General features: G+C 40.6%; 1 protein-coding gene across 4 annotated transcripts in view; it reads right to left on the bottom strand.

Moving 5' to 3' along the window:
* The window catches only part of GPC5 (glypican 5), a 1289857-nt gene extending 1262423 nt beyond the window's left edge, over nt 1-27434 (bottom strand). The window contains exon 1 of one of the 4 annotated variants that reach the window (XM_070408838.1): nt 26987-27434. In XM_070408838.1, the coding sequence (XP_070264939.1) occupies nt 26987-27149 (163 nt within the window). In that variant the 5' untranslated portion in view covers nt 27150-27434. The remainder of the gene's footprint in view (nt 1-26986) is intronic. The other 3 variants (XM_070408837.1, XM_070408839.1, XM_070408840.1) reach the window with 3 other exon arrangements.
* Nucleotides 27435-27783: the final 349 nt, after the last annotated feature.

Raw genomic sequence — 27783 nt, forward strand, 5'->3', positions numbered from 1 at the left:
TGGATTATAATGAACAACATAAACTGATGAACAAAAACAGATCCAGAGACGGTGAAGCATCGATCAGATCATCAAACCTCAGAGGGAAGGCAAGGCAGGGTGGGGGTAAGGGGAAGAGATCAACCAAAGGACTTGTATGCATGCATATAAGCCTAACTAATGGACACAGACACCAAGGAGGGAAGGGCATGAGCGGGGCGGGGGGGTGGGGGGGTGGAATGGGGGGAAAAGGACACACATGTAATACCTTAATCAATAAAGAAAATAAAAAGCATTAAGGTATGACTTAAATGGAAAGCCAGGTCTGCATATGGTGTGGTCTAGGGGAAGTTGTTGGGGTGTTGTGCAGGGTCCAGGGGTTCTTCATACTTGCAAGTTAGCAAGCTAGCATATTATTGTTTCACTGATGCTAACAGAAGACAAGAGACTCACCTCACAGCAAGCAAGCATCATGAGTATGCATTGGTTACCCTGCTCTGCAGGATGTTCTAGATGAATGCCTGCACATGCAGTAGATTGCATTACAGGGGAGGAATACTGATCTTGTGAGGGATTGCCATTTTTATATGTAGTGGGAACAATTTGTTCTTTGTCCTAGGAGAAACTATCTCTCAAGGTTGCTTGTTGCAAGCACAACACTGAGAAATGGCCCAAGTAATGGGAAGTCAGGGCCTTGCATTCTTGGCATATGCAGGACACTCAGGGTCCAAGGCAGATGACCTCACTTAACAGGAAGGTGAGCTAGGAGAGAGCAGAAAGGCCATAGGAGACACGACTGAAAAAGAAGGAAGGAATTATATCACTGAGAAATTTAAATGCAATACACAGGAGTTTGAGCTTTGGGGGACCATGAAAGATGTTTTAAGATTTATGCTAAACCCCACTGGTTTTGTCTGTATGACTTGAAATGATTTCTAGGACATCCTCCTTCTTTTGCCCCCAACTCATCTTTATAGTTAGTGAAAAAAACTGCTGGACTCTATATGGTAATCTCCTCCCCGAAATTTATAAATTTGCAACCAAGAGAGTGTGGTCCGTTTCTTCCTTTTCGGGGGGAGGCTATATGGCTGTCATATTTTCTGCTATAAGAAGAAGGTTTTACTGTAACAAAAGAAAGCCTAAAGCAACAAAGAGCAAGAGATCTGCACACGTTCTAGTCTCTATTCTCATTTCCTTAGCGCATCTGCACCCCTGCCCTTCCTTTGCCCTTCACTGTCCCTTAAGATATCTTGATATATTTCCAATGCATTCCTTTCATAATTAATGGAAATTGAACTTTGGCTTATGTCACTTGAATCTAAAAGTGTGATCTAGTTTAGAAGAACAATATTTTCAGGTTTATCACTTAAAAACATTGTCACATTTTTAGCAATATGGAAACGGCTTCTAATTAAGAAGAAACTGGAAACAAGACCAATGGCCTATCACAATAGTCGAAGAGAGAAATTATGTTTCTATTTGCTCTTAAAGACATGCCATAATTAGGTATTTCTGATTCAGGGATAACTTTGGAAATAATTCCTGGCACTGAAGATAGTTTAGAGCACCTCACTAGTTCCAGGGATAATATGTAAGGAGCAATTTTACTTACAGTAGCTCAGGATCAAAAACTGACTCTTCCAAATGAGGAGAAAAAGAGCATATAAAACTGAAGAAAAAGGGGTAAGAACATGAAGGATCTGATAAGACATGAAGGTCAATGGGATAAAGAGCAATGGGATATATTCCTAGAAGTGGGATCACAGGGTCCATGGAACTCCCATTTGACCCTGTGATCCCACTTCTAGGAATATATCCCAAGAAACCAGAAACTCCAATAAGAAAGGATATATGCACCCATATGTTCATAGCAGCACAATTCACCATAGCTAAGATCTGGAAACAGCCTAAGTGCCCATCAGTAGATGAATGGATTAGAAAACTGTGGTACATCTACACAATGGAATACTATGCTGCTGTAAAAAAGAAGGAACTCTTACCATTTGCAACAGCATGGATGGAGCTGGAGAGCATTATGCTAAGTGAAATAAGCCAGTCAAAGAAGGAAAAATACCACATGATCTCACTCATTCATGGATAATAGAGACCTTTATAAACTTTTGAACAATAATAGATACAGAGGCAGAGCTGCCTCAAACAGATTGTCAAACTGCAGCAGGAAAGCCGGGGAGGTTTGGGGGGCAGGAGGGAGGGGGGTAAGAGATCAACCAAAGGACTTGTATGCATGCATATAAGCATAACCAATGGACATAAGACACTGGGGGGTAGGGGAGGCCAGGGGATTGTCAAGGGCAGGGGAAAAAGAAAGGACACATATGCAATACCCTTTGTAATACTTTTAGCAATAAAAAAAAAGAGCAATGGGACTCCCTGTTTCATTGTTGCTATTGAACTCAAGTACAGAAGCCCTGAAGACGTTATTATACCAAGAAACTAAGAGGCTCGGGCCAGGCAGCTCAGTTGGTTAGAGCATCATCCCAGTACACCAAAGTTTCAGGTTCAATCCCTGGCCAGGGTACATATAAGAATCAACCAATGAATGCAATGTTTCTCTTTCTCTTTCTCTCTCCCTTCTCTCTCTCTAAAATCAATCAACAAAACATATTTTAAAAGGACAGAATGACAGAATTGTAAGGGCTTCGTGGACACAGAAAATAGTGTGGTGAAGGTCTGGGCTGGGGGCGAGGGCAGGCTAGATGGGGTCAATGAGGAAAAAAAGGAGACATATGTAATACTTTCAATAATAAAGATTTTTAAAAAGGAATTATAAGGTCTTCATTTTGGTAGTCCTATAAGTGTGAATCACATACACTTAAAAGTTCACTTATCTCAGGGTAAACTAAAAATTCTGATTCATTAAAAAAAATCATACTTTTCAAGAATTCTAAAGACATAGAAATTTGTAAAGTATATTTTGCTTCTTAACTGCTATTTCCTCCTCCTAATTCTACTCCTCAAAGCTATCTACTGGCTATTTACCATTTTTTTAAAATATTTATTATTGAGAGTATTACAGACACCCCCTTTTTTTCCCATTTCCCCCCTCCACTTGTTCCCTGCCCCACCCCAGGCCTTCACCACCCTATTGTCTATATCCATAGGTAATGCATATATGCATATAAGACCTTTGGTTAATCTCTTCCAGCTCCCCTAACCCTCCTTCCTTCTGAGATTCATCAGTCTGTTCCATGTTTCCATGCCTCTGATTCTGTTATTCACCACTTTGTTTTGTCCATTAGATTCCTTGTTCCTTTATTTTGATTTTTAGATTCAATTATTGATATGTACTTATTGCCATTTTCTTCTTCCTTCCTTCCTTCTTCTTTCTTCTTTCTCTTCCTCTTTCTCTTCTTAAAGAATACCCTTCAAAATTTCATGTAATAATGGTTTGGTGGTGATGAACTCCTTTAGCTTTTTCTTGTTTGAGAAGCTTTTTATCTGACCTTCAATTCTAAATGATAGCTTTGCTGGGTAGAGTAATCTTGGTTGTAGGTCCTTGCCATTCATCACTTTAAATATTTTTTGCCACTCCTTTCTAACCTGCAAAGTTTCTGTTGAGAAATCAGCTGACAGTCATAATTGTGCTCCCTTGTAGGTAACTAACTGCTTTTCTCTTGCTGCTTTTAAGAGTCTCTCTTTGTCTTTAAACCTTGGCATTTTAATTATGATGTGTCTTGGAAAATGGCGGAGGCTTAGACGGACGTGTTGGTGCTTTGTCCCGGACCAGAAAGGGGCGAGCAGCTGAAACGGGTAACAATCAGCCTGATCAAGCTGGGGAGGTTCAGCTGAGAGACAGTCTGCAGCCAGGAAAGACAGAAAACTCCTAAAAAATGCGGATGGTTAGAGATTGAGGCTGAAACCTCCCTCTGGGCGCCAGCGCAGCGGCGAGACCGCGCCATCTCAGGCAGCGTTTACCGGCATCCAGAGATCGGCTACTAACCCGGAGGCAACGATTCGCAAACAGCGCGACTGCAAGAGCCAAGGGGAGACCTGCACCCCTCCACGGAAAGGTTAGACTTACCTCAAAGGTGCGGTTCGCAGTTCAGGTTGGAGCGAGGGCGCAGGGGGAAATCTGCGTCCGCCAAAATCCGCGCTCTCCAAAATCCGTGCCTATAGAGGCCAGCGTGTCTCGCAAGGGGAGAGGGCTCCCGCAGGGCTGCTGCCAGAAGGTAACACTATAAATGAGCCCATAGTTGGACTGGATGCAAAAGGGCTGCCTCAGAGTTTCCCTGATAGCCGGCTACTTGTTGGTGCCAGGGGCTTGAGCGCGCGCAGACACTCCGCGCGGTTCTGGAGGGTGGAACCCTGCGAGTTCGAACAGCTTCCCAGGCTCTTGTTTGCACACTTCCTCTTACTTCTGTGAGTTTGATTGTTGAGCCCAGTGCATGTGAGTGCCCAGTTGGGGTCACTAGCAGAGCTTGTAGGGGAAGATTGTTTTGGGGGAGCCTGGGAAACAGAGCTGGGAGTGGCGCCGGGGGAACCACCTCTGGGCGGAGCTGGTTCAGGTACAATAGAGAACTGGTCGGAGAGAACTTATAGCCTCGGAGGTCAACCCAGACACACTGCCACCCAGAGGCAGAGCCACGAACTGACTCCTCTGTAAATACAGATAAGGCAATAAGGACTGTGGCTTACAACAAGGAGGAACAGTGTATCAGAGGGAAAGTCAACATTCTCCTGAATTCCGGGCGTGCCAATAAGAAGAGTAGAAGATCTGAAGCACCTGCATTAATGCACATTTTTATTTTTATTTTTTTAAATTACTTTTTCTCCTTTTAACTAAGAAAACATTTTTCTTTTTTTTTTTTTTTTTTCATTTTTCTTTTTCTCCATCACCCGATTTTGCCCTTTCAGCTACTACACTTTTATTTTTAACTAGTATTATTACCGCTACCATTTTACCAGTTTTTAAAGTGTCATCTTATCTTGTCTTTATTTTATTTTGGGACTAATGTTCTCCATTCTATTTTCATCGTTCCTTTAGCAACATTTTTCTCTACCTCAATTTGCCTCTGTGCTAAACAATCTTCCCCACTTTTTCCCTTTTGCTGTCCTGTTTCTCTTACCCTACTCCAGCTTTAGATCTTCCCTATTCTTTTTACCCTCTGTCAAAATTTAACCCTGCTTAAATATCCTATGTCCAATCCCCTGTTCTAAATCCTTATACACCTTTCCCTTATCTTCCTTCACTATCCATTTTTTTTTCTCTCTCTTCTTCTTCTTTTCTCTCTCTATTGTTTTATCGATGTTTGCCTGATTGACGAGTATATTGTTTTTCTTTTTTTTTTTTTTCTTTTTTTGATTGTTTGTGAGGTTAGACTGCTTATTCTTTTTATTTTCCTGCCCCTCCCTCTCCCCCCCCCCCCCCCCGGTTATTTCTGCGCTTCTCTGTCCCCTTGCGTCGCTTGATATTATTGGTTGTTTGTAGTTTGTATTCATCTCCAGGAATCTGTTCCTGCAATTTGTTGGTATTAGTGGCGGACCTATAGGAGTTTTCTCCTCACATAAATAGTCTCTCCCCCTTTTACACTTCACTCTCTTTTCTCTCTTACTTTTTTTCTTCTTTCTTTTTTTTTTTTCTTTTTTTTCCTCCTCTTTTTCCCCTCCCTTTTCCAATCTCATTTTTGCACTCCTTTTTTTCTTTCTTTCTTTTTTCACTTCTACCTTTTTCTCTTCTTTCCCCCTTATCTCCCAACTCTCTTAGCTCGGGTGGCCACCTTTATTTGGGGTTAGTAATATCGTAAATACAATAGTGTTCAGTGCCTGGTACGTTGTGCCTTGTTGTGTTGTATTTTGTGCCTCTAAATCAACGCAACAGATTCAAGCAACAGCGGCCTCCTGATCACCACACGCTCTGCCTGGGGAACAGTTGCTGCGTCTGAAGCCTCCCTCCACCAGCCAGAAGAGCCACCACAACTGTGAACAGCACCCATCAGAGGCCCTGCTATCAACAGAGGAGCCGCTGCTACCACAACCGCCCAAGGAGCAACCACAGCCCGAGGAGCCACTGCCACCCAGGGAGCAGCCACTGCCACCCAGGGTCCAGCCACTGAACGATTCAACAACTAGTAATGTCAGTGAGATCAAACATGGGTAGACAAAGAAACCCCCAAAGGAAAGAAAAGGAGGACTCGCCAGAAAAGCAGCTAAGTGAGACAGAGATATGCAACATGACGGAAAAAGAATTCAGAATAAGGTTCCTAGAGTACATGCACCGGATGTTCAAGAAGCAAGAAGAAACAGATGAAAAACTCAACTACGTATGCAAGAAGCTAGAAGAAACAGATGAAAAAATCAACAACTTAAGTAAGTCCCAAGAAGAAATGAAGAGCGACATAGCTGCAATAAAAAACACCATTGAAAGTATCAACAGTAGACTGGGAGAAGCGGAGGACCGAATCAGTGAATTAGAAGACAAGGAAGCAAAACATACTCAAACTGTACTGCAAATGGAGAAAAAAATTAAAAGACAGGAGGAGAGCCTAAGGGAACTTTGGGACAACATGAAACGAAGCAACATACGAATAATAGGGGTGCCAGAACAACAGAAAGATGAACATGGATTAGAAAACCTATTCGAAGAAATAATATCAGAAAACTTCCCTGAGGTGGGGAAGAAAAAAGTCACACAAGCCCAGAGAGTCCCAAACAAGGTGAACCCGAAAAGACCCACACCAAGACACATCATAATTACCATGGCAAATGTTCAGGATAAAGAGAGAATCTTACAGGCTGCAAGAGAGAGGCGGAAAGTAACATACAAGGGATCTCCCATTAGATTATCAAATGATTTCTCAACAGAAACACATCAGGCCAGAAAAGAATGGACGGAAATCTACAAAGTGATGCAAAGCAAAGGACTGAATCCAAGAATACTCTATCCAGCAAGGCTATCATTCAAAATTGAAGGGGAAATAAGAAGCTTCACAGACAAAAAAGGGCTAAGGGAGTTTATCACCACCAAGCCAGCCATGCAAGAATTGCTAAAGGGACTGGTGTAAAAGAAGAAATATCAAGCTCAGAAAGAAAACAGCCACACACACACACAAAAAATAAATGGCTACAAACAAGTACCTTTCAATAATAACTTTAAATGTAAATGGACTAAATGCTCCAAATAAAAGACATCGAGTGGCTGAATGGATAAAAAAACATGACCCATACATCTGCTGTCTACAAGAGACCCACCTCATTGGAAAGGACTCACACAGACTGAAAGTGAAGGGATGGAAAAATATCTTTCACGCAAATGGAAAGGAAAAGAAAGCTGGGGTAGCAATACTTATATCTGACAAAATACATCTCAAAGTGAAGGCCATAACCAGAGATAAGGAAGGCCACTTCATAATACTAAAGGGATCAATACAACAAGAAGATATAACCCTGGTAAACATATATGCACCCAATGCAGGAGCACCCACATACATAAGAAAACTTCTGGAAGATATCAGGGGAGATATCGGCAATAACACAATCATAGTAGGGGACTTTAATACACCACTGACATCACTGGATAAATCCGCTAGACAAACAATCAGCAAAGAAACAGCAATCCTAAATGACTCACTAGATCAGATGGACTTAATTGACATCTTCAGAACAATACACCCCACAGCTGCGGAATATACATTCCTCTCAGGTGCTCATGGGACATATTCAAAAATAGATCACATATTGGGTCACAAGCAAAGTCTCCACAAATTCAAGAAGATTGAGATCATAAAAAGCATCTTCTCAGACCACGATGGCATAATGTTAGAAATAAACTACAATAAAAACAACCCAAAATACTCAAACACTTGGAAGCTGAATAGCATGTTATTAAATATTGATTGGGTTACCGATGACATCAAAGAAGAAATTAAAAACATCCTGGACACTAATGACAATGAAAACACAACAATCCAAAACCTCTGGGACACAATGAAAGCAGTCCTGAGAGGGAAGTTTATAGCTCTACAGGCCTATCTCAAAAAACAAGAAAAAATGGTAGTTAATCATCTAACTCTACAACTCAAAGAATTAGAAAGAGAGCAACAAGAAAACCCCAGAGTGAGCAGAAGGAAGGAGATAATAAAGATTAGAGCAGAAATCAATGACATAGAGACCAAAAAAACAATACAGAAAATCAATGAAACCAAGAGCTGGTTCTTTGAAAGGATAAACAAGATTGACAAACCCCTCGCCAGGCTCACCAAGAAGCAAAGAGAAAGGTCCCAAATAAACCAAATCAGAAATGATAGAGGCGAAATAACAACAGACCCCACAGAAATACAAATGATTGTTAAACAATACTACGGGCAACTCTACTCCAACAAACTAGACAACCTGGAGGAAATGGACAAATTCCTAGAAAAATACAACACTCCAAAACTCAATCAGGAAGAATCTAAAAACCTCAATAGGCCAATAACTATGGAAGAAATTGAAGCAGTCATCAGAAAGCTTCCAGCAAACAAAAGCCCAGGGCCAGACGGCTTCACAGGGGAATTCTACCAAACATTCAAGGAAGAACTAAAACCTACCCTCCTCAGACTACTACAAAAAATTCAAGAGGAAGGAACACTTCCAAGCTCATTCTATGAAGCCAGCATCACCCTAATACCAAAACCAGGTAAAGACATCACAATGAAAGAGAATTACAGGCCAATATCCCTCATGAACATAGATGCCAAAATCCTCAACAAAATCTTAGCAAATCGGATCCAGCAGTACATCAGAAGGATCATACACCATGACCAAGTAGGATTTATCCCAGAGATGCAAGGATGGTACAACATCCGTAAATCAATAAATGTGATACATCACATAAACAAATTGAAAGAAAAAAACCACATGGTCATATCAATTGATGCAGAAAAAGCATTCGACAAAATCCAACACCCATTTTTGATAAAAACTCTCAGAAAGGTGGGAATAGAAGGATCATACCTCAACATAATAAAAGCCATATATGACAGGCCCACAGCCAACATCATACTCAATGGTCAAAAACTAACACCATTTCCCCTAAGAACAGGAACAAGACAGGGATGCCCACTCTCACCACTCCTGTTCAACATAGTACTGGAAGTATTAGCCATTGCAATTAGGCAAGAAGAAGAAATAAAAGGCATCCAAATTGGAAAAGAGGAAGTAAAACTGTCCTTATTTGCAGATGACATGATATTATACATACAAAACCCTAGAGACTCCATCAAAAAGCTACTAGACTTAATACATGAATTTGGCAATGTAGCAGGATACAAAATTAACCCAAGAAATCTGAGGCATTTCTATACACCAATAGTGAACTTTCAGAAAGAGAGATTAGAAAAACAATCCCATTTACCATCGCACCAAAAAAATTAAGATACCTAGGAATAAACTTAACTAAAGAGGTTAAAGACCTCTACTCAGAAAACTACAGGACGTTGAAAAAAGAGATAGAGGAAGACATAAACAGATGGAAGAACATACCATGTTCTTGGATTGGTAGAATCAACATCATTAAAATGTCCATACTACCCAAAGCAATCTATAAATTCAACGCACTTCCCATTAAAATACCAATGGCCTTCTTCAAAGATCTAGAACGAACTCTCCAAAAATTCATCTGGAATAAAAAAAGACCCCGAATAGCTGCAGCGATCCTGAGAAAGAACAAAGTAGGTGGGATCTCAATGCCAGATATCAAACTGTATTACAAAGCCACTGTTCTCAAAACTGCCTGGTACTGGCACAAGAACAGACATATAGACCAGTGGAATAGAATAGAGAGTACAGAAATTAGCCCGAACCAATATGCTCAATTAATTTTTGACAAAGGAGGGATGAACATACAATGGAGCCAAGATAGTCTCTTCAATAAATGGTGTTGGGAAAATTGGACAGATATATGCAAGAAAATGAAACTAGACCACCAACTTACACCATACACAAGAATAAACTCAAAATGGATAAAGGACTTAAATGTACGACAGGAAACCATAAAAATTCTAGAAGAATACAAAGGCAACAAAATCTCAGACTTATGCCAAAACAATTTCTTCACTGATACAGCTCCTAGGGCAGTTGAAACTAAAGAGAAACTGAACAAATGGGACTACATCAAAATAAAAAGCTTCTGCACAGCAAAAGAAACCATCAACAAAACAACAAGAAAACCCACTGTGTGGGAAAACATATTTGCCAACGTCATATCTGATAAGGGCTTAATCTCCAAAATTTATAGGGAACTCATACAACTTAACAAAAAGAAGATAAACAATCCAATCAAAAAATGGGCAAAGGATCTAAATAGACACCTTTCAAAAGAGGACATTCAGAAAGCCAAGAGACATATGAAAACATGCTCAAAGTCACTAATCATCCGAGAGATGCAAATCAAAACAACAATGAGGTACCATCTCACACCTGTCAGAATGGCCATCATCAACAAATCAACAAACGACAAGTGCTGGAGAGGATGTGGAGAAAAAGGAACACTTGTGCACTGCTGGTGGGAATGCAGACTGGTGCAGCCACTATGGAAGGCAGTATGGAGGTTCCTCAAAAAATTGGAAATGGAACTCCCATTTGACCCTGTGATCCCACTACTAGGAATATATCCTAAGAAACCAGAAACACCTATCAGAAAGGATATATGTAACCAGATGTTCATAGCAGCACAATTCACCATAGCTAAGATCTGGAAACAGCCTAAGTGCCCATCAGTAGATGAATGGATTAGAAAACTGTGGTACATCTACACGATGGAATACTATGCTGCTGTTAAAAAGAAGGAACTCCTACCATTTGCAACATCATGGATGGAACTGGAGAGCATTATGCTAAGTGAAACAAGCCAGTCAATGAAGGAAAAATACCACATGATCTCACTCATTCATGGATAATAAAGACCATTACAAACTTTTGAACAATAATAGATACAGAGGCAGAGCTGCCTCAAACTGATTGTCAAACTGCAGTGGGAAGGCCAGAGAGAGTTGGGGGGCAGGAGGGAGGGGAGTAAGAGATCAACCGAAGGACTTGTATGCATGCATATAAGCATAACTAATGGACATAAGACACTGGGGGGTAAGGGAGGGTAGGGGTTTGTCAAGGGCGGGGGGGAAAAAAGGACACTTATGTAATACCCTTTGTAATACTTTAAGCGAAAAATAAAAAATAAAAAAAATATTAATGAAAAATAAAACTCAAAAAAAAAAAAATTATGATGTGTCTTGGTGTGGGATTCTTTGGGTTCCTCTTGTTGGAACCCAAAGAACATACCAGATTACAACTCTATACATCCACACGCAAGTGACACACTCAAGGGGCAGACTCGGATAGCAACAAAGCCCCACTGAAGCAAGTCCTGCTCCATAGGCGTGTTGACCTCCAGGCCAATTGGCTGTGAGGACCAATGCACTTCCTGGACTTGTCCATGTCTTTCACCAGGTGGAGGAAGTTTCTGTCATTGTTTCTTCAAATAGGTTTTCAATATCTTGCTTTTTCTCTTCTCTTTCTGACGCCCCATAATGTGAATGTTGGCACACTTGAAGTTGTCCCAGAAACTCCTTACACTATCTTCATATTTTGGGGGCCATTTTTCTTTTTGCTCTTCTGGTTGGTTGTTTTTTGTTTCCTCATATTCCAAATCAATTCTTTAATTCTCAGGATCATCTACTCTATCATTGAATCCTTGTAAATTATTCTTTATTTCAATTAGTGTATGCTTATTTCTGACTGGTCCTTTTTGATGTCTTTGAAATTCTCACTAAGATCCTTGAAAGTAAAAATAAATAAATAAATAAGTTCTTAGGGGGGAAAAAAAAGATCCTTGAAAGTTTCACTAAGTCCCTTGAAGCTCTCATTATGATCATTGAGCAATCTTATAACTACTGTTTTGAACTCTCTATCCAGTAGTTTGTTTGCTTCCATTTCATTTAGAGATTTCTTCTTTTCTTTCATTTGTGACATGTTTCTTTGCCTCCACATTTTGGTTGCAAAGTGTTTGTTTCTATATATTAGGTAGAACTGCTGTGTCTCCTGGAATAGGTAGAGTGGCCTTGTGCAGCAGGTGTCCTGTAGGGCCCAGTGGCTCAGCCTCCCCAGTCACCTGAGCTGAGCACTCTAGGCCTGCCCCTGTGTGGAATGTGTGCAGTCTTGTTGTAGTTAAGCCTTGATTACTGTTGGCATCACTGTAAGGAGTTGACCTCCAGGCCAACTGGCTGTGAGGACCAAAAGCTACTACACTGGAAGAGCTGCTATGCAGGAGACACGCCTATGGAGCAGGACTTGCTTCAGTGGGGCTTTGTTGCTATCCGAGTCTGCCCCTTGAGTGTGTCACTTGCGTGTGGATGTATAGAGTTGTAATCTGGTATGTTCTAAAGCTGTCCACCGGGTGCACTGGCTCTGAGGTCTCCTAGTAAGTGAAAAGTCAGCCACTGCCAAGGGCCACTTGCAGGAGCCACAGAGCTATCTGCAGATGGCTGCTACTTATATTGGGCTTGAAAGTGCCAAGGCTAGGCTAAGCTGTGAAGCAAGACAGGCTGCTGCTAGTGCCAGGTCTTGGGCCTCTTATTGATAGGCATGGGGCATGCTGATGCCAGCTGCTGCCTGTATGAGAGATTTTAGGAAAGTCTGAAGCCTGTGCCAAGACAGGCCATTCATATGGAAAAGCCGCTACAAACAGCTTAAGTGGTACAGGAAATCATCAGGATGGAGTGCACAGTGTGAGCCACACTGATAGAAATTCAGATATGGCTGCCAGTCAGCTCTGCAACAGGAGATGTCCAAGCACAGGAACAATGACCCCTATGAGCACCCATATCTGGGAGAAAGCCACCCCCAAGTTCCTGCCCTAATGCCAAACAATCCAGTTCCTCCCTGTATGTCCCTGGTTTCCCCAATGCTGCCTCTCAGCACTGGAGCCCAGAGGGAGCAGGACAGAGTAAGTTCCTGAGCCAGCCCTTTAAGAGGAACTGCCTGGGTCTCCAGCAGCCTCTGTGTCACTCTGTTACAGTCTCTGCTGGTTTTTCTACAGCCAGAAGTTACAGGGACTTTTCTTCCCAGCACTGGAACCCTGGTCTTGGGGTCTGGAGTGGGGCTGGGAACCTTTGCTTCTCACAGGAGGCCTCCACAGTGGAGATATCCCTCCTGGTTTTAAAAAAAAAAAGCACACATAGGTGTCAGACCAGCTCGTTCAGTGCCTCCCCCCCTCCTACTAGTCTCAATGTACTTTCTTCTTTATTTCTCTAAGTAAAGAAGTCTCTAGTTGTAGAACTTCCATTCAGACAGATTTCATACAGTTCTGATCGTCGTCCTGTATTTTAGTTGTAATTTTGATGTGGTTGTGGGAGGTGGCAAATACCAGCGTTTACCTATGCCACCATCTTGGTTTTCCCAGCTGGCTACCCACTATTAATTGGATTTTGTGTACTTTGTTTTGGGGTATGTTCATACATAAATTAATACTCAAGAAGGTTCCTTTCTAGTCAGCCCATAATTTGCTTTTTCCTCTCAACATACGGTAAGTCACATGTTCTTTAGTGATGTAGATTTACCTCTCTTAGTTTAAACACACAATTATCCATAATTTATCATTTAATATACATTTACATAGCTACAAATTTTCTGTGCAATGAATATGTATATATGTTTAAATCTACCCAATTACTTTGCTTAAATATTTTCCTATAAATTGGAGTTGCTAGGCAAAGGGTGCACACAATTTAAATTAATCCTGTTATAACTGCAGAATTCCCACTGAATGTAGAGAAAATCTTCATCAGTCTTTTCTTTTACTATGTTTAAATGAGCACTCTATTTCCTACCATCACAGGAACATTAGATATCAGTACTTTTAATGTTTCACAGTGTGATATTCCTATGAAATTGTTTTTCCCTTGTTAATGTTAAGCTCAATCATCCTCACATATCCTTATTAGTCATTTATATGATGTAAATTTCCTCTTTATGCTCTTCTTTCATTTCCCTTAGAATATTAGTGTCTTCGCTACCAATTTATAACAGCTCATTTGTGATTAAGAATGCTAACATTTTGGTTGTTGTTCATTACAGATAAAATGCCATAGGGTATGTTTTCCCCATTTATTTCACTATTACGTTTACTTTGTTTATTTATTATACAGAAGTTATGTATTCAAATAATCATGTTCTTTTTTTTTTTAAGAAAGGCAATGGAAAATCATTAAAGGATTTAACACAAGAAATAAAGATAAGATCTGAATTCTACTGGGAACTCAATTGGGAGTTAATTGGCAAATAGACTGACAAGGAAAGGACCAAGAGTAGATGCAGGCTGATTTAGTAATCCAGCCATGAAAATGCACTAGATTAAAGCATGGTGGTGGTGATGGTAGTGGGTAGGGAAATTACAGGGACATTTGTGAAACAGAATCTAGAGAATTTGTTGATCGGTTGAATTCGTGGAGTGGGTGTGGATAAAACAACTGTGCTACTATGGCATATTATCGATTTAGTCATACTTCCAACTGGAACCTAAAGAGTTACCTACCACCATTGTTCTTCATAAAGGGGATGGGAGGGGAAAGGGACGGAGAGAAACAACTAATTATCAAAACATGATCACAAGGCAACCAAAGGTGAGTAGAGAAATCATCACTGATTAGAACTTCTAAAAATATTTATGAATGAACTCTAGAACAGATTTATGTTTCTATATATTGTAATTACAAAAAAAATTATCTCTAAAATCTGTGGACTTAAATATTTAAATTATATAAAGTTTTGTCACATAGCACCCTGGAAGGAAATAAATTGCTACTTTCATATGGTAGGGTATAGGAAAACTAGAAGCAATACTGTAGTACGCCCTACTACCTCTTAGGGGCCAGGAGGAGAAAGTAGTGGCCAGAATCCAGAGAGAATTGTGAAGTCACTTGACAGGAGCTGTGTGCTTAAAGTAACATACATAAGCAGCCTGCAGTGACTTCACCAGGTGAGATGGGAACCACCACACTCCACTTGCCCAATCTCCTCTCCAGCCATTGCTCTCCCTCAACTACTAAAGGCGAGAATGCCCATTGATATAGCCTAAGAACAGAGCACAGTGGAGAGTCTCTCTGAAGCGGCAAACAGAGACTTGGCAGCACATTCCACCTTTGTGCCCTTCATCTGGGAGAAAAGTTCTTACCCTCAATACAAGCAACACACAAAAACCTGTCAGTGCAGTGACATGCAAGAACGTGATAAAACACACTAGAGAATTAACTCCATCGCAGAGCCTCTCCCTGCTCATATTTACTCAGCATATTTCCAGGCAAAGTACCTTCTGCTTAATCTTAACTGAGTTAATTTAAATAACAGTATTTTGCAAAAGACCGGCCTTTAGTTTTAAACTACATAATATGAATAAACAAACTTTATTTTACCAAAGAATTAAACTATAAATAATAAATTGTTTATTAACTAAAGAATTAAAACACTGTGTTTCCAAGGGTAAAGGATTAGTACTTTGAGGGTGAGTTACGGGAGAAAAATATTTAACAGTTTATTACTTTATTAGATTAAAAAAGAATTTCTTCTATATTATGTTTAAAGGTATTTTTTTATTAGAAAGAAAGAAGAAGGGAGAGGGAGAGAGAGAAACATCAGTGTGAGAGCAATACATCGATTGGCTGCCTCCTGCAGACCTCCTATAGGGAATAGAGCCTGCCACCCAGGCATGGGTCCTGACCAGGAATCCATCTGGCAGCCTTTTTGGTGCACAGGATGATGCCTAAGCCACTGACACACAACAGCCAGGGCTCTTCTATGATTTCTTTGCTCCCTGACTGAGCCTAAATTTTTTTAATATATCTGAGACCATTTGTGATAGATTTATATAAAATTAATGTTGTAACTTTTGTAGAAAATATTACTGTTTACAAATCTCTATCACCACACCATGTGATCCTCAAAAACCACTGAAAGGGAAAAGGAACAAGCCTATAACACTATGTCTGTGAAGAAAGAAAAATATTTTCTGAGAGAGTGAGCTGTTTGCTAAAGGTCACATGGCTAATAAGTGATAGAGTCAAGACTAAGCTATTTCAAAATTATAAGTTCATTATTATTCACTAAAATGTGTGACCATAATATAAGACAAATTATAAGTTGAAATATCTGCTTTACCCATTTTTTATCCCATGATATTTCAATGCTTTGTCATACCTGCTATTTTTTTTCTTATTTTGTAAGTAAGATATTTCCTACAAATTTATTAGCCTAAAGCTTACTTGTGCCTCTGAACTTATAAAAGTAAAATTTAGTTTTGTTTTGTAACTAAAGCTTTGAACTTATATGTATAGACAAACACATATCTATATGTCTTCGCCTGACAAATAGTACCCTGAAGAACTCATGGATTCCTCAGCTTTTTGACAGTTTCAATGTTATTCTTACTTACTTTTACCTTTTAAGTTTATCAAAAAACCTTTTTTAAAAACTACTTTTTTTTTCAAAGTAAAATGTATCCCAACTCTGGTGAGAATAGACTGTTCATCTCTTCATTTTATTGACCTACTTCAGTTTTGGCTCATTAAACACAGACATTTACAATGATCAAAAGAAAATGAACCAAATGTAACTTAGTATAACCTTACTAAATAAGAGAATTGTTCAAAAAGCAAGTAAATCTGAACTGGTAATTTAATATTGACAATCTTCTATTTAAAGAAAACATATGTAGATAGAACAAGGACATCCAGGAGTAATTTTTACATTCCTTTGATCTATGAAGGCTTTTTATCCAACACCCTTCCCAGTTCTTACCCTCTCTCAAAATCAATATTGAAGGAATTATGAACTAATGTCCCTTGAAACTGTAAAACAAGAAAAAGCAAAGGACTATGAGCTCTAAGAAGATATCCGCAAAGATCATTAAATTATATTGCCATATGGAATTATAAAACCTAAATAAATTTGGTTACAGCACAGGAGAGGAAAACTAGTAATTCGAACCCATTATCCTAATAAGAGTAATAAACAATTTAAATTATGAAATAGGAAATAGTAACTATTGAATATGACTGTATTTGAAACATATTTAAGTTAATACCTGAACCATATCAAAATATGCATGTCTCATAGGAACTGACATAGGTAATCCTTCTACTTAGGTAAAATTTCTTAATGCCTCTATAAGCTATCCCAAATAAATAACCAACCACACTTCATACAGAAAAAAAAGATGTGGGGTTTTTTTTTCTAAGATATTATTGAAGAGAGGTCCTAAACACTTGGTATTTCTAAAATTGGAATTGTTGGAAATAATTTAGAGACAGATTATTCCTGCTTTCAAATATCATGTTTTCCAATTTGGCAGCAATTATTTGTTTGCTTATTATGAAAGGTTGTAGTCTTGCTACTTGGTCCATATGGAGTCTGGATCAGTATCCTTTAATAAACAATATTCCCAGCTGAGGAATAATTATACATATAAGTGATGTGTGCATTGCTCCAAACAAGGGCAAGTGATGGAAAATAAATAAATCATTTTTGAGGTCCTTACTATTAATTTCCTCATGGAAAAAAACACTTTGCAAAAAAAAATATTCACATAAAACACAAACCAACCAATCCAGAGCCAAATGTAAATTATATTTGGTCACCCTTATTTTTCTCCATTCTCCCAATAATATTCCCAACACCATTTAGTGAAGAGACTGTCTTTACTCCATTGTATGCTCTTGTCTCCTTTGTCAAATATTAATTGAGTGTAATGGTTTAGGTTGATTTCTGTGTTCTCTGTTCTGTTCCATTAATCTATATGACTATTCTTGTGCCAGTACCAGGCTGTTTTGATTATAATGGCTTTGTAGTATAATTTGATATCTGGTATTATGAAAAAATGCTCAAAGTCACGAATCATCAGAGAGATGCAAATCAAAATGACAATGGAGTATGACCTCACACCTGCCAGAATGGCTACCATCAACAAGTCAATAAATAACAAGTGCTGGAGAGGATGTAGAGAAAAAGGAACCCTAGTACACTGCGTGGGAATGCAGACTGGTACAGCCACTGTGGAGAACAGTATGGAATTTTCCCAAAAAATTAAATATGGAACTGCCAATTTGACCTAGTGATCCCACTCCTAGGAATATATCCTAAGAATCCCAAAACACCAATCAGAAAGAATATATGCACCCCTGTATTCATAGCAGTGCTATTTACAATAGCTAAGATCTGCAAACAGCTCAAGTGCCCATCAGTAGACGAGTGGATAAAAAAGATGTGGCACATTTACACAATGGAATATTATGCAGCTGTATAAAAGAAGAATCTCTTACCCTTTGAGACAGCATGGAGGGATCTGGAGAGTGTTATACTAAGCAAAATAAGCCAGTCAGAGAAAGACAAGTATCACATGATCTCACTCATATGTAGAATCTAATGAACAAAATAAACTGATGAACAACATAGAAGCATGGAACAGACTGACAAATCTCAGAGGGAAGTGGGGGAGGGCCAGGAAGAGGTTAACCAAATAACTTTTATGCACATATGCATAACCCATGGACACAGACAATAATGTGGTGAAGGCCTGGGGGAGGGGTGTAGAGAGGGTCAATGGGGGAATGGGGGACATCTGTAATACTTTCAACAATAAAGATAATGTTTTTAAAACTGTGCCAATAAATCTAGTATTTTAAATGTTGAATAATCTTCCTTGCCTTGCAGAACAGAGTTCAGGAAACTTTTCTTCCAGACATTTGTTTGGCAATTAATTCATTTAGTCCATTTCAAACATATTAGATAATATAGATAAAAATTCCTTTACATTTAAACTTAAAAAGGGTTGGGTCACTTTATCGAATGTGTGGTAGAGTTACATAAGAAAACATTAACTCCATAAAAACAATTTAGTGAGCCCAGAACAAAATATATTTTTAAAAACTTCAAATTCTACATTTCTCATTCTATTAAGATTAAGCATAGAAAACATAATTAAGCAGAAGAAACTGAGCCTATTAGGTAACTGTACATATAAGATTAACTCTACAAATCAAAATTTATGTATTAATGTTGTCCTAATCACAGAACAAAAAGATACATCACAGATCCTGCTCTCAAGTAGCCTAAAGTCTAGTAAAGGGAAAGAGATATTTTTAAAATCAGTATTGCTGCTTTGAGTCCCTACCTTATATTAGAACAGTGATGGCGAACCTGACACGCGTGTCAGAGGTGACACTCGAACTCATTTTTTGGTTGATTTTTCTTTATTAAATGGCATTTAAATATATAAAATAAATATCAAAAATATAAATCTTTGTTTTACTATGGTTGCAAATATCAAAAAATTTCTATATGTGACACGGCACCAGAGTTAAGTTAAGGTTTTTCAAAATGCTGACACGCCGAGCTCAAAAGGTTCGCCATCACTGTATTAGAAATAACTAAGTAATGACTGTGTGTGGTGAGTTCCAGGATTTGCGGGCTGATAAAGAAAAACACAGTGCCTCAAGATGGCAGTCGCGAAGAGCTTTATTTGGACAGTACTTTGACAGGAGATAGCAGAAGCAGGACTACTACCCAGAAGAGGGAAAAGGTAAGGGAACCCCCAGAGGAGAGGGGAGCTGGAGAGGGGGCTCACGTGCCTTGGTGATATCAGCTCAGCAGCAAGATGGAAAGTCTCTGAATCAGAGAGCTTTGAAGGACAGCCCCAGAGTTCGGTTCACCTCTAACTAGCAGAAGCTGGGTGTGGTTTTGTGGGATGCAATGCAAGCAAGCTCTAAATGACTGCAAATGTGCTTACTTGAGCATATTTAAAGCAATGGGGTGTGTAAACATTTGAGTATGGCACTGGTGGTCTTTGGGCTCATGACTCCAACCTGCTGTGCACAAGTAAAATGCATAGGGGCCAAGCTCTAACTCATTTACATAACACTATGAAACATTTAAAAGTGTCATTGTATTTAGATAGCAGAATTGTGCAGGTTCAATACCCACGGGTTGATGTCAACAAATATTTCAACTTTTATTCCATGTCAGACACTGTGCTGGGCACCAGATATTCTACAGGGAACCAGGTACACAACAGGACAGGCTACCTGATTTGCAAGGCCCAGTGCAAAAGGAAAATGCAGGACCCTTTGTTCAAACTTCAAGATGGCAAGAGAAGAATATTAAACCAAGCAGGGGCTTCTTCTGAGTGGGGGACCTTGTGTGACTGCACAGGTTACATGCTTGTGAAACTGCCCCAGTAGACATGTTCTCTATTCTCATTATGCACACAATCTAGTGATGAACAATCAACAGTAAAAAGAAAGAAAATATGTCACCTTGGTAACTGGGAAACACAGTTCAGTGAACCTCAAGAAAGGCCTCTTAGAAGAGCTGGCATTTAAGCTAAGTCCTAAAGTCTGCAAACCAGCCAGCTATATAATGTGTGTGAGTGTGTGTGCGTGTGTGTGTGTGTGAGTGTGTGTGTGTGCGTGCGCGTGTGTGTGCGTGTGTGCGTGTGAGTGTGTGTGCGTGTGTGCATGTGTGTGCGTGTGTGTACGTGTGTGTGTGCGTGTGCATGTGTGTGCGCGCGTGTGTGTGTGCGTGTGTGCGTGTGCGTGTGTGTGTGTGAAGGAGCCACAGGTTGGCCAGCTTATGACAGTGGTTCTCAATTAGTTTGATTTTGCCTCCCATGGGACATTTGGCAATATCTGACGTTTTGGTTTTCACAACTGGGGGAAGGAGGATATTGCTACTGGTATCTAGTGGGTGAAGGTCATGGAAGCTTCTAAACATTCTACGATGCACAGGACAGCTCTCCGCCCACCCACCACCAAGCCCCGCACAACAAAGAATTATTCAGCCCATACGTTAATGGTGCTGATATTGAAAAATCTTAATGTAAAATGAATGTATGTCATGGGCAAAGCCGAAAGCAGTGTAAGAGTTTAGCACATTTACCTTTCATGTCCTTAGTCCTATGACATCACGGTAGTAAATATTGGAAACCCATATTCCAACAACAAGGGAGAATTCAATTTATGGTGCAGTGATTCAGTGAAATACTATACTATCACTGAAAAATACATGCCTAGAAGGATGTTTAATGTCATGGGAAATACTGGTAGGTTCATAATTAGTTACAAAGAATAATAAAGTGGTTCTATATACCTTCACAGAATATTTATGTGCTTAGCAGAGCATTAATAAGAGTATTGAAAGATGAATGCAAAGGGTTATCGGTGGTTATTTCTGGGTGGTAGTTATTTTATTTTATGCTTTTCAGTGCTTTAAATTTTAAGGAGAATGTGTATTCTTTCATAAAACCACAAAAGCACAAAATCTCATTTTCTTTCTCTAAAAGTACATTATACATTCCACTTACAAAACAGCCATATGTGAACCTGATATGGCTAATCAAAAACTGTCCTATTTAGTGTGATTCATAGAATGACTAATCATTTTAGAATGATTTCAGCAGTATCATTAGTGAAATCTGAAATACCTAAGGCTGTAAAGGAGAAGAACTGAGGGCACAATTGGTGCTGTCATCTCTTCGAGTTGAAGGTCAGGCTTTTATAAAAGAAAGACAGATGTGGGAAATGGCTACTTTCCATGAAATTGTTATTGTTACTTAACTGGGTAGATCAGATACCATATTCACAATCTATTCCAGCAAAGCATATGACTGAAGTTTCTCATGACTCCATTAAAACAAAGTGAATTTATAAATTGTGCCTGTTTAGGAGATGCATCTGGTTGTTGGAATGTTACTTTTTTCTTATACTAGTTAATAATAATAATAATAATAAATGTTATAGACATAGGAGGTGTTCATATCAAATGTGGAAAGCAAATTATATACACACATATAGAGAAAACAAAAATTCATATTTCAGAAAATCTAGACAAGCTGGAAATGGGGTTCACAGGGGAGTAGAAAAATCATGAAATGCTACTTATAAGTTCCCCAAATTGCACCCCTCCTGACACCAGTTATACAAATATACAATGCATTGACAAAAAGGAACTTACTAGTAAATTATGGGATGGAGGGAGAACACACACAACATTTACATTTATTAATAAACAATGAAAGAATAGGGTGTGATTAGTAGAGCTCAAGCTCCTAACGGACAGTCATACTCCATGGCCCAAAAGTAGAACATTATACCCACTTTAAGTTTTACTCCCCATCATTAAGTTTTACTAAAAGGCCTGTTTAAAAACGAAACCCATGATTCTCTTAGACATCAAAGCTCACACTGGATTGTCTAGAGGAGAAAGTGACAAACTTCCCTGACACCGGAAGGAGGCCTTAATGTGTACAATTCAACACAGGCATCATGCACAGAATCAGAAAACAATGATCAGTCAAAGCCCCTTGAGATCTGTGGTGCAGCAAGAGAGCCACAAGGAGACTCTACAAACCCCCAAAATGACTAAACAACCCACTATATCCACCAACAAGAGTGACTACTGCTTTTCATTCACGATAACTATTTACACCTTAATCTTCCTAACACATGAATTACAAAGCTGCCCAGTTCCTGAACTGTCCTACTTATTAAACCCTCCTTGTGATCACCTGGCACAGCCCAATTCCCATAAACGCCCCTCTCAATCACCTCTTACCAAGACACCCACAGTTCCTGAGGTGTGCAATCCTCCTTGCTGCAGAAAGCAAAATGAACCTAATTTATTTAACAATAGGTTTGTTTCTGGTGATTCTTGGCTGATGGATTTCAACAGAGGCAATCCCGACAATGATCTTTCCAAATGTCAGACCATGGGTCCCTTTCATGGCTTTGAAAATTCAATCACCATAATTATGCTTTTCCATCAACCAAAGGGGTTAGTTCTTGAGAAACAGAATTTGAGATTACTGTCAAAGAATGACTATGGCCACCAGCCACCTCATTCTGTGACTCCCTAAGCCTTCTATTCATACTACTTCACCTCCCTGAATACAGACAGCAGAATGGTGGTGATGTCAGAGGCAGTAGCTTTGGGTGCTGCCACTAGCAGCGGTGTAGCCTCATTTCCTTCTTAGAGTTTCCATTAGTTCACGAAAAGAAACAAAATAGTCACCATAACCTAATAAATGCCATTTCAGATAGAAACATATTTCCCAACTTTAAAGACAATCATTTGTGAATTAAAAAAAAAAAAACACTAGGATGTTATAAATACATCTTCTGATATATAGAGATCTAAAACTAAAATTTCACCCTTAAAGGCCAAGTCCAGTTAAAATCAAGACACTAAATAAAAACTCTAATGACAACAACGCATTTTTGAGCACTTACTATATGCCTGGATTTGTGCTATTTTACATACACCCATTATTTCATATCACATATGCAGCAACCCTTTCCGAACTATTAATGTTCCCATTTTACAGATGAGGAAACAGAGGTTCAAAGAAGATGACTGGTTAACCTAGGTCACCGAGCTTCCAGTGGCAGAACCAAGTTTTGAAATCCAAACATCTATAAGTCCAAACTCCACAGTTAGCAGATAGATTCTCTTGAGTGTAAAAATGAGATGACACTGTCCTTGAAGAGATTATAAGATTTGATTACAATGAAAGCAGTTAAAAAATTAAAATGCTAGAGCTCTACTTAAAGTGTCCTATAGTATCATGATTTCATTCTGCCACATCAAGTTTATTTTTATTATCTCATTTATGGCCAAAAGCTACCAAGAAAAAGTTGTCTTTCACAAACTACTCTTTGTATCAACGAACATGCACATTTTAAAAACCAGTTGGTATATAAATTAACTGCATGTAGTCTTGGACTTTTTATAAGCCTCTCCTTTCTGAATTATCTTCTTTTAAAAAGAAAATAATACATGTGTGAACAATGCACGTGTGAAGAGAATTTCAATGGGAAAGCATTATCCCTCTTCCCCAATAAATAACATAAAAATAAAAGGACCTTTAACAGACACTTTCTCTAACAGTACTTTTCTAAATAAAATAAACAAGAGCAACGGGCACCTTGACTACTACTTAGGAAATAAAATCAGAACACAGGAAAATCTGTAATTCTAATCACATTTACACCTTCTCTCCTTTTTTACATTTCTCATCCAAACATCCTTAGGAGCTCAATAGGACTAAAAGAATTGGAGCAGAGTAGAGAACAAAGGTGAAAGGAATCTGAGAAACAGCTGAAATGGCCCTTCTCACCACCTTAATAATTTCAAACTGGTAAAGTAGTTTACAGAAGATTAAAAGTCACAAATGTGGGAAGAAACTGTTGCGAAAGACAAGTACCATAAGATTTCAGTCAATGTAGAATTTAACAAACAAACTGAATTACCAAGCAAAATAGAGACAGCCTCATGGATAGAGAGCAGGTGGGAGGGGTGAATTGGGGGTGGTGGAGGGATTGAGCCAAAAAGAAGAAAAAAGAGAGAGAGAACTCATGGACATGAACAACAGTGTGGTGGGGAGGTGGAAGAGGGCATAGAGAGGATAGATGGTGATGGAAAAATTTAAATTAAAATAAAAAAGTTGTTCTACCAGCTTATATTATTTTTTAAAAGCATTTTGGCTAGATAGCTCAGAAATGAACCTTTTGTGAACAAGAAATGCAAGAAAGCACTTAAAAATAAACTTTTAAGGAAAACAAATACGAAATGTAAGTGTATTTGCTTTTGTCGATGAAAGCCTGTGTGCTAAATAAATACATTTGTTACAGAGAATGTTAATATTTGAGCTTTAATGTGGAAATGACTACTTGTATATTAACTATGCTCTCTCTTGAGATTGAGGATAATTTTAGAAAACAAGATAGCCAACTACTATACTTAAGCTAAATGTTGAAGAACATATAAAATTAAGAAAAGCATTTAGGTCACATGTTGTATGTGCGGTTTACTCAATTTGGAAATTAATTTTTTTTACTGGGAATAAGAGAAATATCAATCTTAAAAGAAACAGCTCAATATTTCATTTAACTATTAAAATAAAATTTGAACAACAATACAGAGACAAGAAAAGTACAGAATTATATCAAATTCATATGTGAGTGCCTTTTACTGGGTGATTCTAATTCAGAATAATTCTCTTGTGTGACTTTTTCTTATTGCAAATATCAAAGGAAGTTAGCACTTCTTCCCACCAGCACCACTCGCGTCCCTCAGAGTGCAACCCTGCACAGCCCCATTAGGAGGTGCTACTATAATTCCTCCATCATCGTAAGCCACAGATCAATAAAGGTACTCGCAATGGGAAAACAATCCGGAATGTCTCAGAAAAAAAAAGGTGATTGCCATCCTGGCACGCGGCGTGTGTGTGTGTGTGTGTGTGTGTGTGTGTGTGTGTGTGATGTGTATCAAACCCAAATAAGTACAAGCATTTCCTTCTCTGCAGGGCAGAGCTTCAGTTTCTCCTTACATGCTGGTAAAAGGCCATGATACGCTGTAAAGTTCCTCTTCAGATGAGATGAAACACACACAAGGTCCTAGAAATGTAACACCTTCTACCCATGTGTTGCATCCAGTGGGTACCAGATATGAAAGCTGGGTGAAATCAAGGCCTTACTAGGGAGCTGTCAACATTCACTGAACATATCAGCCAAAATTATGGTAAATGGGAGGCAAAATCTAATAATGCAGGTAGGGATTTCACAGCTCAATGCCCTCACAGCGTCCTCCTCCCCAGCACACACACCCTGGTAAGTAAGGTTTTATTAGCTACCGATAAGTGAGGTTTATTTTTTAATGAAAAGAATGCACTGAAATAAGAAAGCAGATTTAAAGGGGGTCCTATTGCACAGAATTGCCCTAAACTGAGAATTTCAACTATGTTGTTTCAAATAGCACAGAAAAAGCACCTAGTACGGAACAGATAGTCAAATAAATATTGGTGTTTGCTTAAAAGACTGGTCACATAAACTAAAATGGATTCAGCGTTCCCAAATGCCTAGATTGTCCTTGTAGGATGACTCCAGAACTGAGTTCATGACCAGCAAAGCAATCAAGCAGAACAGCTACTCCGTGGCGCTCACAGCAAGTCTCCTCATCCTAAAAACTCACGCGGAGAACGGATTTTAGACTCAAGCATCCTGCACAAGTTCTTTGTTAACCAATACTGTATGCTCATAGTACTCGGTCTGTGTTGGCTTCATAGTCAGGGTACCTTGTTCCAGGACGATCTCAGCTACAGACACCTGCTATTGCGTTTGATAATTAAGACCTATTCTTCCAAACCTACCCTAACCTGGAGATTCCGCGCCAGCGGAAGGGAATTTGCGCGGTAGGGGCAGGGAGCAGGGGGCAATGGAGCACATAAAAGGCGCATACAGGGAGCAGAATCTACACTGGCCACGCTTTCTGTACTCTCTCCCCTTCAATCTTTGGTGCATCTCATCCCTGCTCAGTGGCTCCCCAATACGTTCAGTTCGTTCGCCTGTTGCCATCACACCTTTCAGGAGTTGAAACTACCAGGTGATTCCGAGAGACAATACTGGCCAGCTCGGTTCCAGGCAGAGGGTTTGGTGCCGGGGCTCGGACGCCAGTGCGGGTGGGTGTACCGGATCCCAGTGCTAATTACAGAGGAGATGGGCTGTCCCGTCAGTGCCCCGCTCTCCAGCAAAGAAGAGTAACGCAGGTTCGCCTTTTTAGTATCAAACTTGGAGCGACCAACCCAACTCCTTCCACCCAAAGAGAAAGCACACACGGGGGCCCCGGCGGGGCACCGGTGAAATTCCCACCCGGAACAGCTGTCAGCTTTACTGGCCTGTTCCCACACATCAGCCGAGACTGAGGAAGACCTGGCGGAAGCAAATGCCCACAGCACGCATTGGCCGCCGCTATTCCCATGGTCCAGGAGACCCGGACCTGCGCGGCGGCGCTCCGGATGGTCACCGCGAGCTTCCCCCAGAGGCCTCCCCGGATTCACCTTGAGCGGCCGAAGGGCCAGAAAGGTCATCTTCCCACCAAGGGCCACCCCAGGAGGCTGGGCGCAGTGCCTGCCGGCGCTCAGGACGCCCCGGCCCGCGCCCAGGCGCACTGCGCGGCGCCGCCAGCGTCGCCTTACCTGGCCTTGGCGAATCTGGCAGCCCCTTGACCGCTCCCACCAGGCGCCACTGGAAAAGTTTCCGAACTTCCTCGCAGCTCTGCCCGCCGTCGCTTCGGGCAAATACAGCAAGAGCCAGAAGGAGGAGACAGCAGCAGCCCACACGCCAGGTCGGTCTGCCCATCGTCGGTGTCCTGATCACCCCTTTCCCACCGTGGATCCCACTCCCCCGCGCGCCCGGCGCTGAACGCTCTAGAAAAAAGGCTCTAGAAAAGGCTCGGAGGTCCAGGCTCCCTAGAGGTGCTGTTCGGCGGCGTGCGTTCCGGGACCGCTCGGGACACGGGCTGCACCTGCGAGCACTTAGCTTTCTCCGGAGGAGCCCGAGGCGGAGACACCAGAGTTCTCGGGCAAAGCGCCGCCGCGTCTCCCTCTCCGGCGGGGGCGAGCTGGCGCTGCGCGGGCGAGAAATGGAGCTGGAGCCGCACGGAGCCCGCGGGCGTCCGGATCTGGCCACCGCTGCGGTCGCCACCGGCTCCGCTGGAAACCGCCAACCTGGGACGCGCCAGCCCGCGGCGCTCCGCGGCCAGGCCCCGCCCCGCGGCCAGGCCCCGCCCCGCCAGGCCCCGCCAGGCCCCGCCCCCGGCGCCCTGCCCGGAGCCGCACGAGCCCTGCTGCTCTAATGCGGGGCTCCACGCAGCAGAGGCTGGAGAGCGACGCTGCCTGGAGCAAAGAAACAAATAAATGAAACCCAACCCAGTCCTCGCTCTGCCAGCCAATCGCGGGGACAGTCTGAGGAAAGAAAGAGCGAATGTATGAAG

This window comes from Myotis yumanensis, unplaced genomic scaffold (genome assembly GCF_028538775.1).
Source record: "Myotis yumanensis isolate MYYU_CA2020_CCGP unplaced genomic scaffold, mMyoYum1.0.hap1 SCAF_3, whole genome shotgun sequence".
In the NCBI taxonomy this organism is placed as follows: domain Eukaryota; kingdom Metazoa; phylum Chordata; class Mammalia; order Chiroptera; family Vespertilionidae; genus Myotis; species Myotis yumanensis.